This window comes from Piliocolobus tephrosceles, chromosome 1, assembly GCF_002776525.5.
Source record: "Piliocolobus tephrosceles isolate RC106 chromosome 1, ASM277652v3, whole genome shotgun sequence".
Classification (NCBI taxonomy): domain Eukaryota; kingdom Metazoa; phylum Chordata; class Mammalia; order Primates; family Cercopithecidae; genus Piliocolobus; species Piliocolobus tephrosceles.
In genome coordinates, this window is record NC_045434.1 from 159,534,015 (window position 1) to 159,549,161 (window position 15,147).

At 34.4% G+C, this 15,147-nt stretch overlaps 1 protein-coding gene across 3 annotated transcripts in view; it reads left to right on the plus strand.

Annotated features, from left to right (window-relative positions):
- The window catches only part of DOCK7 (dedicator of cytokinesis 7), a 243,640-nt gene that overhangs the window by 68,719 nt on the left and 159,774 nt on the right, over window positions 1-15,147 (plus strand). For all 3 annotated transcript variants that reach the window (XM_026454153.1, XM_026454155.2, XM_026454154.1), the window contains exons 12-14: window positions 4,522-4,664; window positions 9,282-9,375; window positions 10,407-10,569. In XM_026454153.1, coding sequence (XP_026309938.1) covers window positions 4,522-4,664; window positions 9,282-9,375; window positions 10,407-10,569 — 400 coding nt within the window. The remainder of the gene's footprint in view (window positions 1-4,521; window positions 4,665-9,281; window positions 9,376-10,406; window positions 10,570-15,147) is intronic.

Genomic DNA, 15,147 nt, shown 5'->3' on the forward strand with positions numbered 1-15,147 from the left:
AGAGATTGCTTGAGGTCCACTCCAGACCCTGTTTGCCTGGGTATCAGCAGCAGAGGTTGCAGAAGATAGAATATTGCTGAACAGTGAGTGTACCTGTCTGATTCTTACTTTGGAAGCTTCCTCTCAGGGGTGTACTCCACCCAGTGAGGTGTGGGGTGTCACACTGCCCCTAGTGGGAGATGTCTCCCAGTTAGGCTACTTATGGGTCGGCGACCCACTTGAGCAGGCAGACTGTCCCTTCTCAGATCTCAGCCTCTGTGTGGGGAGATCCACTGCTCTCTTCAAAGCTGTCAGACAGAGTCGTTTGGGTCTGCAGAGGTTTCTGCTGCTTTTTTTGTTGTTGTTGTTTAGCTGTGCCCTGTCCCCAGAGGTGGAGTCTACAGAGCCAGGCAGGTTTCCTTGAGCTGCTGTGAGCTCCACCCAGTTCGAGCTTCCCAGCAGCTTCGTTTACCTACTTAAGCCTCAGCAATGGCGGGCGCCCCTCCCCCAGCCTTGCTGCTGCCTTGTGGTTAGATCACAGACTGCTGTGCTAGCAATGAGGGAGGCTCCGTGGCTGTGGGACCTTCCCGGCCAAGTGTGGGATATAATCTCCTGGTGTGCCCGTTTCCTTAAAGAGCAGTATTGGGGTGGGAGTTACCTGATTTTCCAGGTGTTGTGTGTCTCAGTTCCCCTGGGTAGGAAAAGTGATTCCCTTCCCCCTTGCGCTTCCCAGGTGAGGCGATGCCTCGCCCTGCTTCAGCTCTCACTGGTCGGGCTGCAGCAGCTGACCAGCACTGTTTGTCCGGCACTCCCTAGTGAGATGACCCCAGTACCTCCATTGAAAATGCAGAAATCACCGGTCTTCTGTGTCGCTCGCGCTGGGAGTTGGAGACTGCAGCTGTTCCTATTCGGCCATCTTGCCCTGCCCCCTGGATTTACCTTTTCTTCATCACTAGCTATGTTAAGCATCGTTTGTGTGTATTGGCTATTTGTGTATCTTTCTTGGAAAAATAGGTATTTTTAACCTGTGCTCTGTTTTTAATGGCTTTTGGTCTTATTATTATTTATGAATAGTTAATGCCTGTTTTTTAAATGGGGTTTCAACGTTCTTGGCATTGAGTTTTAGGGGTTCCTTATATGTTCAGGATGCAAGTTCCTTACCTAATACATGATAGCAAATATTTTCTCCTGGTCTGTGAGTTCACTTTTCTTGATGATATTGTTTGTAGCACAGAAGTTTTAAATTTTGATGAAGTTACATTTTTCTATTTTTTTCTTTTGTCATTGTGCTTTTGGTGTTTTATCTAAGAAACCATTATGAAATACGAATCAAAATTTACTTGTATGTATTCTTGTAAGAGTTTTATAGTTTATGCTGTTACATTTAGGTTTATAATAATCCATTTTGAGTTAATATTTGTACGTTGTGAGGTAGGTGTCCAGTTTCATTTTTTTATGTGGATATCCAGTTGTTTCAGCACCATTTATTAAAAAGGCTATTCTTTCCCCCGTTGAATTGTCTTAGATCCCTTACTAAAGGTCAATTGACCATTCATGTGGGGTTTATTTCTGGACTCTCAATTCCTTTCCATTGATATATTTGCCAGTGCTGTACCACAGGGGTTCCTAACCCCCAGGTGGCGGACAGGTACCTGTGTGTGGCCTCTTAGGATCAGGGCCGTAGAGCAATAGGTGAGCAGCGGCTGAGCGAGCATTATCGCCTGAGCTCTGCCTCCTCTCAGATCAGCAGTGGCATTAGATTCTGTTAGGAATGTGAACCCTATTGTGAGCTGTACATGCAAGGGATCTAGGTTACGTGCACCTTATGGGACTCTAATGATAAATGTAATGTGCTTGAATCATCCTAAAATGATCCCCCTACGCCCATGAGTGGAAAAATTTTCTTCTGTGAAACCAGTCCTTGGTGCCAGAAAGGTTGGGGACTGCTGCTATACCGAATTACTTTACCTTTGAAGTAAGTGTTGAAATTGGGAAGAGTGGGTTTTAACTTTTATCCTGTTTCAAGATTTGTTTTGGAAATTTTGGGTTTCTTTTATTTTTGTATAAATTTAGGACCAGCTGTTAGTTTGTGCACAAAGGCATCTGGGATTTTGATAGGGTTGACATTGAATCTCTAAGTCAATTTATAGATTGTTGCCATTTTAACAATTTTAAATGTTTGAATCTATGAACATGAAATTTTTTCATTTATTTAAATCTTTTTCATTTTTTTCAGTGTTGTGTCATTTTCAGTGTACAAGTCCTTCTCGTTAAATTTATACCCTACTATTTTATCGTTTCTTGATAATATTTTAAATGGAATTGTTTTCTTAATTCTGTCTTTACAATGTCCATTTCTAGTGTATAGAAATAAAATTGACTTTTGTATATTGGTCTTGTACTCTGAAACCTTTTTGAATTCTATATAAATTCCAATTGTTATTGTTCATTTTTTTTCCCCAGATTTTTTAGGATTTTCTGTATACAAAATCATGTCATCTGCAAATAAAAAGAGTTTCACTTTTCTTTTTCAGTCTGGGTGCCTTTTATTTCTTTTTCTTTTCTGTCTTTATTAGAACCTCTTCTGCAGTGTTTTAGAAATGACAAGAGTGGATATCCTTGTCTCATTCTTGACTTTAGGGAAAATGCATTCAGTGTTTCACCATCAAGTATGATATTTGCTGTTGGCTTTTCATAGATGTATTTTGGTAGATTGAGGAGATTCTCTTCTATTCCTAATTTTTAAAAGTGTTTTTATTATGAAAGTCTGTTAGATTTTGTAAAATACTTTTTCTTCCTATATTAAAATTATTTGTCCTGTATCCTTTTAATATGATGTTCCATCGAATGATGTGGTTTTTGAATGTTAAATTAACCTTAAATTCATGGGAAAAGTCTTGCTTGGTCATTGCATGTAATCTTTTTTATGTGTTGTTGGAGTCTGTTTGCTAGTATTTTGTTTAGGATTTTTGCATCTATATTCATAAGGTGTATTAGTCTGTAGTTTTTCTTTCTTTTGATGCCTCTGTCTGGTTTTGGTATCAGGGTAATACTGGCCTCATAGAATGAGTTGTGAAGTGTTCCTTCCGTTTTTTTGGAAGAGTTTTTGAAGGATTGGTATTAATTCTTTGAAAGTTTGGAAGAATTCACCAGTGAACCTGTCATGGCCTGGTCTTTTCTTTGTGGTAAGTTTTTTCATTACTAATTCGATCTCTTTACTTGTTTTGGGTCTATTCATATTTTCTTTCATCTTGAGTCAGTTTTAGTATAAATACTTTGTATCTTTCTAGAAATTTGTCCATTTCATCAAAGTTATCTAGTTGGTAGCTAATCTAAGTGTTGGCCTACAGTCGTTCATAGTATTGCTGTATATCCCTTTATTCCTTTTACTCTGTAAAGTCAGTAAATGATAACTCTTCTTTCAGTCCTGATTTTAGTAATTTGAGTCTTTTTTGTTGTTGTTCATCATTTTAGCTAAAGATCTGTCAGGTTTATCTTTTTGAAGAAACAGTTTTTGGTTTAAATGATTTTTCTGTGTGGTTTTTATAGTTTCTATTTTCCTTATTTCCACTCTGCGGTTGTCTCTTTTGTAGCCTTCTGCTGGCTTCGGATTTAGTTTCTCTTCTTTTGAGGTTTGTTGAAGTCTGAGGTTATATTACTGATTTGAGATAGTTATTTTTAAAATAGACATTAATAGCTGTAAATCCTCCCCCCAGCACTGCTTTGGTATGTTGTTTTTGCATTTTCATACATCTTAAATACTTTCTAATTTCTGTTATTCCTTCTTTTTCCATTAGCTATTTTTCAAATGTGCTGTTATACTTACACGCATTTGTGAATCCCCCAAATTTTCTTCTGTTATTGATTTATAGTTTAATTCTTCTGTTGTTGGAGAACGTATTTTGTATGATTTTAATCTCTTTGACTGTATTGTATCTTGTTTTATGGCTTAGTATATAGACTGTTTTATAGAATATTCTTTCAGTGCTTGAGAAGAATGTATATTCTGCTCTTGCTTAGTGTAGTGTAGTGTAGAGTAAATGTCCATTAGGTCTAGTTTGTTTATAGTTTTGTGCAAGTATTCTATTTCCTTGTTAATCTTCAGTCTAGTTCTATTGGTTTTAAAAAATAGGATGATCTTCCAAGTACTTGGAATACAAGTTACCTTACAATTTTCTTTCAAACCAAAGAGCTAAGACTGAGGGACGATTAATGATGACTAAAATTTTCCTTGTGGTAAATATTTTGTAGTAAATGCATACTTCCTCTATAGTTAGTCTTCATGGCTCATCATTGGTCATGCCCATAGATCTTTGCATGTTAGAAACTTATTTTTACATTTGTGATGTTATAAAAAGACAACCAGAAGATTTAGGTACTTTGTTACTAATCTCTCCGAAAGCAAAATTCTCCTACTGTGCTTGATATGCTGAGTGGGTAATTTTCAATTTAGTAGATTTTTCCTTGTGTTTGGAAAGCTACTTTAAAACAAAATTTAAATTTTATGAAAATGAATTTTTTTTGTTTTTAATTCTTTTGTAGAACGAAAAGGGTCTTGGTCAGAGAGGAGGAATTCTAGTATTGTTGGCAGACGATCACTTGAAAGGACGACAAGTGGAGATGATGCTTGTAACTTGACGAGCTTTCGACCAGCTACTCTCACAGTGACAAATTTTTTTAAGCAGGTATTGTTCTGTCATGTAGGAATTTTGGGGAGATGTTTGTGCATGATTTTTTTTTAGTTTCAGAAAGGTAGTAATTGTACTGTACATGTATGCGAGGGTGATTCCAGGAAACTTAAAAACTTTAAAAATAATAAAAGCAACTATAAGAATGAGAAATGATTTATATTGTTCCTATTTTAGCATTATATTTATTTAAATGTTGAAATGTTGACCATGACTAATAATGCATCAAAATCCATCTTTCATATTTGTATCCTATTTTTCTTTTGAGATGGAGTCTCGCTCTGTTGCCCAAACTGGATTACAGTGGCACGATCTCAGCTCACTGCAACCTCCACCCCCCGGGTTCAAGCAGTTCTCCCAGCCTCAGCCTCCTGAGTAGCTGGAATTACAGGTGCCCACCATTCCCAGCTAATTTTTATATTTTTTTTATTAGAGACCGGGTTATGCCATGTTGGCCAGGCTGGTCTTGAACTCCTGACCTCAGGTGATCCGCCTGCTTTGGCCTCCCAAAGTGCTGGGGTTACAGACGTGAGCCACTGTATTCAGCCTGTATCCTATTTCCAAATTGTTAATAGTGTGACTTTTCTTAAACATTGGTTGTTTATGAATTTTCTTTATGAGAATTGAGTCTGTGACCTGCATGTCTTCCCCACAATTTCTGGCCTGAACTACCATATTCATAATATATGAAATAAGACTTTCAGGCCCTAGTAGTGCATTTTGTTGTAAAGTGAGGTCAGTGTTGTTTTTAGAGGTTAATGTATAGATCCAAGATGTTCTCTATCAAAGATATTTTTACTTTTTGCAAACCTGTTCCCTTCACTTTTAACCATGAATCAAATCTGTGTTTTTCCAGTGCCAGTCATGATTCTTAATGATAATGAAAATTGGCTTAGTAGATAACACCCAGGTTAAAAAAGAAAATAAAACATGAGTAGAATAGAAAAAATAGTGCATTTGAAGGGAGTTGTTTCCCCCATCCCCCTTTTGTATGAGCATACACGTGTGTATATGTATATACTAGATTTTGATATAAAATGGATTCTGTGTCATGAATTAAGATCAGAAAATTTTGAAAGTCTTTGTTGTAAGTGACTAGGTGACTAGAACCATATAGGAATGGGGAGAAAATTTGTATTCACGTAACAAACTGGAGTAGTATGTGATTTGGAGTGGATTAAGGGAAAATGCTAATAATTCCTTCAAAATTCCTTTATCTGAGATATTATTCTGAGTAGGAAGAGGAAATCCTGGCCTACTGATATCTTATAACTTGAGAGGGCAAGAATCGAGGGTAGACCTCAATTGAATGGACCTCGAATAGACAGTAGCAATCTATTTGAAGTCCCCTTCACTGTTACATATCAGTAGTATTCACAGGCCGCTGCTCTGAGAAACTCAGGAAAAAAAGCCAGTGATACATGTCTCAAATGGTATTGGTCTTTTTATTATGGACAGTAATAAAAGAGAGTCTAGAGAAGACTACACTTGCATAAAGTGATAGACCAGATATAGCTATGTTAATGGGGCAGTAGATTTGCTACAGTGACACAACCTTGCAGGTATGTTACTTCCCCCCCTTTCTACTTCTTCAGCTACTACACCACTTCTGCTGGTATTTCCTTCCGCAGCTTTCTTTTCATTTCTTTAGCCTGTTATTTGTCAATAAATTGGTATTGTAAGCTTAAATCAATAAGCCATCCACCCCCTGTCTGTTTATCCAGCAAGTATTTTTTGAGCATTCCTCACCATGTTCTGGACGCTATTTTGAATACTGTTACTATAACTGTGAAGTAGCACAAAATGATTGTGAAAACTTAAAAATAAATGATTGCTGGAAACACGGAGCAGTGGAAAATGTTTGCATTACAGAAACTGTTTAATACAGTTCTGTATTAAAAATTTTTAACCATGAGCATATACCATTTTTGTAAGTATTTTTAAGTAGCTAGAAAATTATGCATCAGGCAAATGCAAATTAAGTTAAAAAAAGAGATTACCATTTTAATTAAGTAGAATTCAAGGCATAGATTTTTCCCTAAATGAGACACAGACGGCAATTTTTCCTTTTTCATTTATGAGAGATTACTGTCTACAGTAGGGATATGGTAATCATTGGTGTTTACGTACAGATTTAAAATGTGTTGGCCAGGCATGCTGGCTCATGCCCGTAATTCCAGCCCTTTAGGAGGCCAAGGCTGGAGGGTCGCTTGAGCCCAGGAGTTTGAGGCCAGCCTGGGCAACATGGTGAGACCTTGTTTCTATAAAAATGAAAAATATTAGCTGGGCGTATTGGCACATACCTGTAGTTCCAGCTACTTGGGAGGCTGAGAGGGGAGACTTGCTTGAGCCCAGGAGGTTGAGGCTGCAGTGAGCAATTATAATGCCACTGCATTACAGCCTGGGTGACAAAGTGAGGTCTTGTCTCAAAATAAATAAATAAATAAAATGTGTGAAGTCAAAATTATTAGAAACACATAGATATTTAAAAGCAAAAACCCACACAATAGTTTTGAAGACATTTGTTCTGTTTGTTGACAGATACGTAAGTTACCTATTTTTTTCAGTGGTACAGGACAATAAACAACTAATGTAGAGGAAAGGGTATCAGCTAGACTGCTTCAGTGAACTAGGCTCAATCACAAGTTTGGAGGTTGGCTGAGATCAGCTAATATAGGCTGACTTCTCCTGGGAAGATAGAAATGACTCAGCTCTGTGACATGTCTCAAATTCTACCCTCATCTTCTAGCAGGCTAGCTTGGTCATGTTCTCATAGCTGTGACAAAAGTTAAAGAGAGAGAGCAAACTAAGTTGTGCAAATGTTTTTCAAGCTTCTGTTTGCATCATGTTTGCTTATTGGCAAAGCAAGGCATTTGGCCAAACCTAGGGAGGGAATTGTGCCTCACTCACCAAAAAGGCATGGAAACAAAGAATGGAGACCAGTAATATAATTTAAGTACCAAAAGAGAAAATATAATTTAATGGGTGAAATAGAATAATGAAGACTAGAGATAATCTGAATATATTATGAGTAAGGACCATTTAAAGATCTATATTAATTTCATATGTTGGCACCTTGGTCTAAAAGAAAATTTGTATTATTTCTGTATGCACAAGGAGAGAATATACTTTTTCGACAACTAATGGAACATTTACAATAATTATATTAGGCCGCTGAAGAAACCTTGTAAAGTCAGATTTTCTAACGATAACCCAATAAAATTAAAAACTTTTTAAGTTATTAATAAAAAACTATAACCACTTAGAAATTAAAAATAATTTTTTCTAAATAATGGGATAAAAGAAGATTAATTTTGCATCCTTGTTTAGAATATAATGATGAAGAACGAATGGGTTGTGGCTCAAGGTGAGTTAACAGTAATAAAGTAGCCTTAAATATATTCATTACCAAATAAGATAAAAGAACAATGTATGATATATGCATAAAACAATAAAATGTCAAAGCAGGAAGCTTGGACTAATAAAATCTAAAGACTGACTCTTCAATAAAAGAATAAAGACCCTAGCTATTTTAATTGTAAGAAGAAAAAAAATTAACATTAAATTGAGCATTTGTGTTAATCAGCTATGGGCAATTTGTTTTTGTTTTTGTTTTTGTTTTTGTTTTTTTTGAGGTCTCTTTTCATACTGGTTGAAGTCCTTTTGGAGTTTTCTTTCTGTCCTTAGTATCAGGATAGTTGTGATTTTCCTTAACAGTAGTTTTTTTCTCCTCCCTCTCCCCTTCCCTCCCTTATCTAATTCCTCACTCCCTCTTCTTCCTCTCTCTTCCTCCTTTCTTCCTCCTTCTTCTTCACTTTAGCCAGTGCTGCAGATTTTGCATTGGAGACATTTGTGATATAAAGTTGAAAACACAAATATGAACTCAAGAGTAATGTATTTATGAGACTCAAGTATTTTTATATTAGTTTGCTTTTTGATTCTGTTTTATGTCTGTATTCTTATTTTGCTCTTCTTTTCATCTATCTCTAACTTGTATTTGTTTTCTATGTTTGAGAGTATTTTGTAATACTTTATAAGCATGGATAATGGAATATAGATAAGAAAAAAGATAATGGTATTATTAAATCTTAGTAAAATTTGAAAGCATAAAAAAGGAAATAAACTGATATATTTATAATCATAATTATTTTAATTTTATTTTTAATTCTGACTACATTGTAGGCATAAGGGTATGCTAACAAACTATAAATTTATTTTTCATCTACTATATATATTATATCTATATCTATCTATATATATATATATATATTTTTTTTTTTTTTTTTTAGGTGGAGTCTTGCTCCATCACCCCAGCTAGAGTGCAGTGACGCGATCTTGGCTTACTGCAGCCTGTGTCTCCTGGGTTCAAGTGATTGTCCTGCCTCAGCCTCACATGTAACTGGAACTACAGACATGTGCCACCATGCCTGGCTAATTATTTTGTATTTTTAGTAGAGATGGGGTTTTACCATGTTGACCAGGCTGGTTTCAAACTCCTGACCTCAGATGATCTGCCTGCCTCGGCCTCCCAAAGTGCTAGGATTACCGATGTGAGCCACCGTGCCCAGTTATATTTGTTTTATCATATACTTTTTCCTCTATCATTGACATCAGGAAGGAGACCGCTTAAGTGATGAAGATCTCTACAAATTCCTTGCTGATATGAGAAGGCCATCTTCTGTCTTACGGCGACTAAGACCTATTACAGGTATTTAAAAATGTTGAGTAGGATGATTCCAACTATTCTTATCACTAGTATGTTGTATTGCTTATAATTATGTATTGTTTTTTTGTTTTTTAATTTATCTGGCTCAGACATTTTTCTATGCTCAATGCCTGTCAGTCTTCTTCACTTTATTAACTATCGTGTGATCTGACAGTTTGGATGCAGGATTCAACATCTTTGGTACTTTGAGTGCAGTAGTCCCCATTTACCTGTTGTTTCACTTTCTTTAGTTTCAGTTACCTGTAGTCAACTACAGTGTGAAAATATTAAGATATTTGGAGAGAGGGAGAGAGAGAGAGAGACCACATTCATATAACATTTATTATAGTATACTGTTACAATTGCTGTGTTTTATTATGAGTTAGGGTTATTAATCTCTTACTTTGCCTAATTTATAAATTTAACTTTATTGTAGGCATGTATGTATAGGGAAAAACAGTATCTATAAGGTTAGGTACTATCTGCAGTTTCAGGCATCCACTGGGGATTGGGTCTTAAAATATATCCCCAGCGGGGAGTCGGGGGGAATTACTGTACTAAAGTGAGTGTGATTAATAATAATATGGCTTAAAATTATTTTCTAGAGTGGTAAATATTAAAAAAAAAGATTTATATTATGGTTGGAGCAAACCATTCCAGAGTGAAAATGTCTTGAAGTTTGCTAAGTCAAAACTAAGTCATTTAACCTTTGAAATGACTTAGCTTGTTCGTATGCCAGATCTCTGTTTTTTTTTTTTTTTGTATTTTTGCTTCTTCCTTCCTTCATTCCCATTCATTTATTTAATAAGCATTTATTATTTTACATGCATTTATGTCTGGATCAGTAATTTTTAAGTTTGAGACTTGGGGAAATGAAATGATTTAGAGGTGTGAGATGATGATAAGAGAAATTTGGTTTCTGTAATATTCTTCCCAGACTTCTTGCAAAAATAGGATCTAAGTCCTTTCAAAAACATGTTTAACATGGAGTTTTAAAATTTTGTTTACATTGTTTTTTAATATATAATTTGCAGCTCAGCTCAAGATAGACATTTCTCCCGCACCTGAAAATCCCCATTATTGCCTAACTCCAGAGCTGCTTCAAGTGAAACTTTACCCTGACAGTAGAGTTAGACCTACCAGAGAAATCTTAGAGTTTCCTGCAAGGGATGTTTATGTTCCAAACACTACTTACAGGTAAGAGATTTTAATTTGGAGAATTCTGATAGAAGATACTGTATATTCTAAAATATTAAAGTATAACAAGAATAAAACTCTCCAAAAATCTTAAGTAGTTTTGTTACTTAATTCTATCTCTTACTGCACAATTTTATTAGTAGTTTTCACGTATTAAGGCTTTCTGTGTGTCAGATATAATGTTAATTACCTTACATGCTTTATCTTTTTTAGTCTTATTTAATCCTCTTTATTTGAGGTGAATTTTACCTTTATTTTAGAGGCGAGTAAACCGAGGGTTAGAGAGGTTAAACATTTTGCTGAGCATCACGCCTTAGCGTGGTGATGATGGGATTTGATTCCTGGGCTCTTAGGTTAAAACATTTGAACTCCTAATTACTATGTTTTCTCAAATGTTTTTAGTAGCACAATCTAGCATTACACAAGAATCAAATTTATGTGCCTGCATTATGTTCTGAACGATCAACAATATTTGTTGAGTATATACTATCTAGAGAATACTTGACATGAAGTTGTCAGATATAACTTTTCAGGCTGAATATTGCATAACTCTGGGGGTGCCATTTGCATGTACTCCTTATGAATGATATACCCTTTGCTTGTGAGTGCTGAGACCAGAACTTGACATGTCTGTTGGGATATTCAACAGGGCAGCTCAGGTATAAGATTCTAAAACAGAATTTTTGATTTCATCCTAGACTTCCCCATCCTGGTATATTTTTACCACCATTTGCTGAGTTCCTGAGGACAAAATTTTTGGAATTATTATGATTTCTTTCCTTTCCTTACCCCTCACATTTATTCAGCCAACAAGTTACATAGGCTCTACTTTCAAAATATATCCTGGTCTGTACTGCTTACTACTTCCACCTTTTAAAAATTCTAGTCTGTCACCATCTAGATCAGCACTGCCAAGCAGAAATATAATGGAAACCACATTTGCAATTTAAAATTTTATAATTGCTACTTTAAAAAAAGAAACAGGTAAAGTTAATTTTAATCATATATGTCATCTAAACCAGTGTATCTAAAGTAGTATCATTTCAACATGTAATAAATGTTAAGAATTATTGAGATATTTTACTTCTTTTCTCTTCTGCTAACTTCAAAATCTGGTGTGTATTTTATACTTAAAGCACATTTCAGTTCAGATGAGCCACATTTCAAGTGCTTAATAACCTGAGGCTAAAGGCTACAATATTGGACAGCCTCTGATCTCGAATTTTGCTATCCTTTCTAATTTGGCTATCTTATTTCTACTACTGTCTCAGTCACTTCTCAACATTACAGCCAGCCAGATAATTCTTTGAAAATTGTAAATCAAATCATTCATTCCTGTGTCTGAAATCTTCCAGTGTTTCTATTACAAGCAGAAAAAGAATGAATTTTTTATAATAGTCTATAAGCCACTGCATGATTTGGCTCCTTTTCTATGTGTTGGCGCTAAAACTCTCTGTAAAACTTCTTACAGTACAGTGAAAGACATCAATAATCAACTATTTCCTCCCTTGCAGAGGAAGTTTTGTAGGCTTTTTAGGCTTACTGTACAATTGTCATCTTAGAGCCTATTTACTATTATCCTGGAAAGTTTCTTTGCATTTTTTTTTTTTTTTTTTTTTGCAATAGAGTTCTTATTTTTCATATATTTTCCTTAGTTTACTCATTTCACTGAAAGCCTTTTGTGTCTTTCTTAAGTAGGATATATGGGAGGTAAATTTTCTTTTATGTCTGATGTTATGTTTATTTTACCTTTACTCTCAAATTACTAGTTTTGCTGGGTATAAAATTATAAATTCTATGTCATTTTCTATCATAATTTTGAAAATATAACTACTGTCTTCTGGCTTTAAGTGGTGCCCTTGAGTAGTCCAATATTATACTGATTGCTGATGTTTTGTGTCTTATTTTTCCCTAAGACTTTCTGAATTACTTTATCATTGGTGTTCTGTGATTTCATATTGACATATTGATATGATGCCATTTGTTTAGTGCTTTATAGAATACAGTTTCATTTAAATTAGTTTATTCAGTCTCATAGAAATCTTATACATTATGTAATTCTGGCAGTATTATTATCTCCACTTCTCCACTGACAGAAGGCTGAATTAAGAGACTTATTTGGACTTGAACCCAAGCCTTCTTATTTCATTTTCTGTGTTCTTCATCCTTTGGTATGGTAGGACATCCAGCATTCATAATTATATGTAATTTGAATAAAAATAAAATTTCTTACTGGTAGAGAATTGTTTGCTATATTTTTATTAAAACTAACCAGAACACCTTTATCTTACATTAGCCTCAAAATCTACACCATTATTTATATTTGTTTAATATTCTTTAAGGTCTTACAGTTGATGTAAGTGAAACACTTGATATAAATGGATTCTAGGGTATCTTGTCTGTGAATTAATGGAAAATAGGGCCATTATAGATAATTTAGACATGTTACAGAACTTCAATGGGAATCGAGTAGTGCACTCATACCAAGTGAGAAGATACATTGCCAAATAAGGTAGCACCTTGTTTTCTCTTAAGGATGTATCCAGTTTTAATGTAACATCCTCTTCTGGAGAGGATAAAAAGTTCATACATTGAATGATTTAAGGGGATTTTATAAATTATAAGTTAGTATGGTTTTGCTTTTTGAGTTTAATGGAAATTATATAAACATGTATTAATGTTTGTTTAAAATCATTTGTTTTTTTGGGTTTGCTTTTGGTTTTTAGGGTGGAATGCTTTAGCACTTGAAGTGGTTAGTATTGGTAAGGCCAACTGATAGTCCAAAAACTATAATTAGTTTCTATTCTGGGAGTTAAATTTTTCAATTATAAAAATGAATTATAGCGTATTAATTTGAGAATGATGTTGAGAGATCATTTAATGTATCTCAGTGCCTTTAGTTTGGACTGTATCGAAACATTCTATTAATTACAGAGTTAATACTCATTCCAGACATTATTAGTAAAAATAATATTGTAGGCAAGAAGCTTTTAAAAAAGGATTCATTAAATGTTTATAGAATAGCCATTTTTCTCTCATGAGTGAGCAGTTTATTTTCAGAGAATAATAGAACTTGCCAAGCTCATCGTAAACATTAGAGTTACGCCTATTTAACATTTATTGAACATGAATACTGATTTAGGCTTTAATGTTTTTCATCAAAATGAATTGATTTCAAATTAGGGTCTTACATAACCTTATTCCTCCTTATGTACAGTTTATAAGGAACTTATATAAAATGCTTTAACCTGTTAACAGACATTGATGAAATGTGATATAGAATGTCAAGGGTACTAAGTTTCTCAGTTTATGGAAATGATCCTAGTGCTCTCTTAGTAGCATGTACCAGTGAGAGCTCTTGAAGCAAAAAGGATGCATTATTTTGTTTAAGAAAGAGATTAATAATTTTATAGTATAAGAGTGTCCTCAGCGAAGTAGAGAAAATTAGATACAACATGAAAATTCAGAAGTAGAATTGTGATTACTATACTTTGTTGACTTTTTTCCTGTTGTTACTTTTTTTGCCAGTTTCTTTAAAAAATATGATTGTAAAGTTGACTATTCCCTTTTAAAAATAATCGATCTCCAAATTACATAAAGAAACAATTTTTGTGTTACTTGAAATGGTATGACTATATGTGTAGCTTATGAAAAATTGGGAGATGGGCTCTTGTAACCAATATTTTGTAACCATGTTTCATTTTTAAGAATTACGATAAGTTCTCACTTAAAATTGTTAATAGGTTCTTGGAAACTAAGATGTTAAGCTAAATGACATGTGACAAAGCCATTTTTTTTCTCGTCAATGTTACGACAAAACAATGCTGAACAAAATTATATTCAAAAACCTGCTGCACATGGTCCTTGAAGTCCTTCTCTTAAAGTCACAGTTTCCAAGAACATTATCCAGTGTCACAGTATGTATGACATTAAGTGAGGACTTACTGTATTTAAAACTGAGGAATGATTTTTCCTTCCTTTAACATGGGCATGATAAAGGTACCTATATCTTAGAAATCTATGAGGATTAAATACATGTAAAGTACATGGCACAAAGTAATGCAGTACATATTAAACGCTCAATAGAAGTTGTTATTGTTTTTGGCTTGATTAGATTACATTTACTCATGCACTATACAACTTGAGAGAGATTGGTTTGAAAAGCATGAGGGTACTAGGCATTTGGGGTATAATTGGATAAGAGAATTATTTGAAAAGGGAAGTTATCAGAGTCAGTATTGCCCTGCTTTATATTATTACTTAAACCATCAATGTCCATGGGACCTTAAAACCAAATCATTAAAGGTTGTTTACTGTATTTGATGCTGTTAGAAAAACTTGGTCTCGTGGACAGCTTATATGTTTAGGAACTGATAGTTTATTTTTTAAAAAAACCTTTAGCATATCTAGAAAACCTAGCATAGATAGAAATAATTTTGGATTGACAAAAAGGGATGTATGACAACCTCAGCAGCTAACAGCTAATATACAAATATCAGTAATTTACAGACATTTCCATAAATATTTGCTAACTGAATGGTTGTGCTGGATCATGGTAATGATAATCTTTTTTTTTTT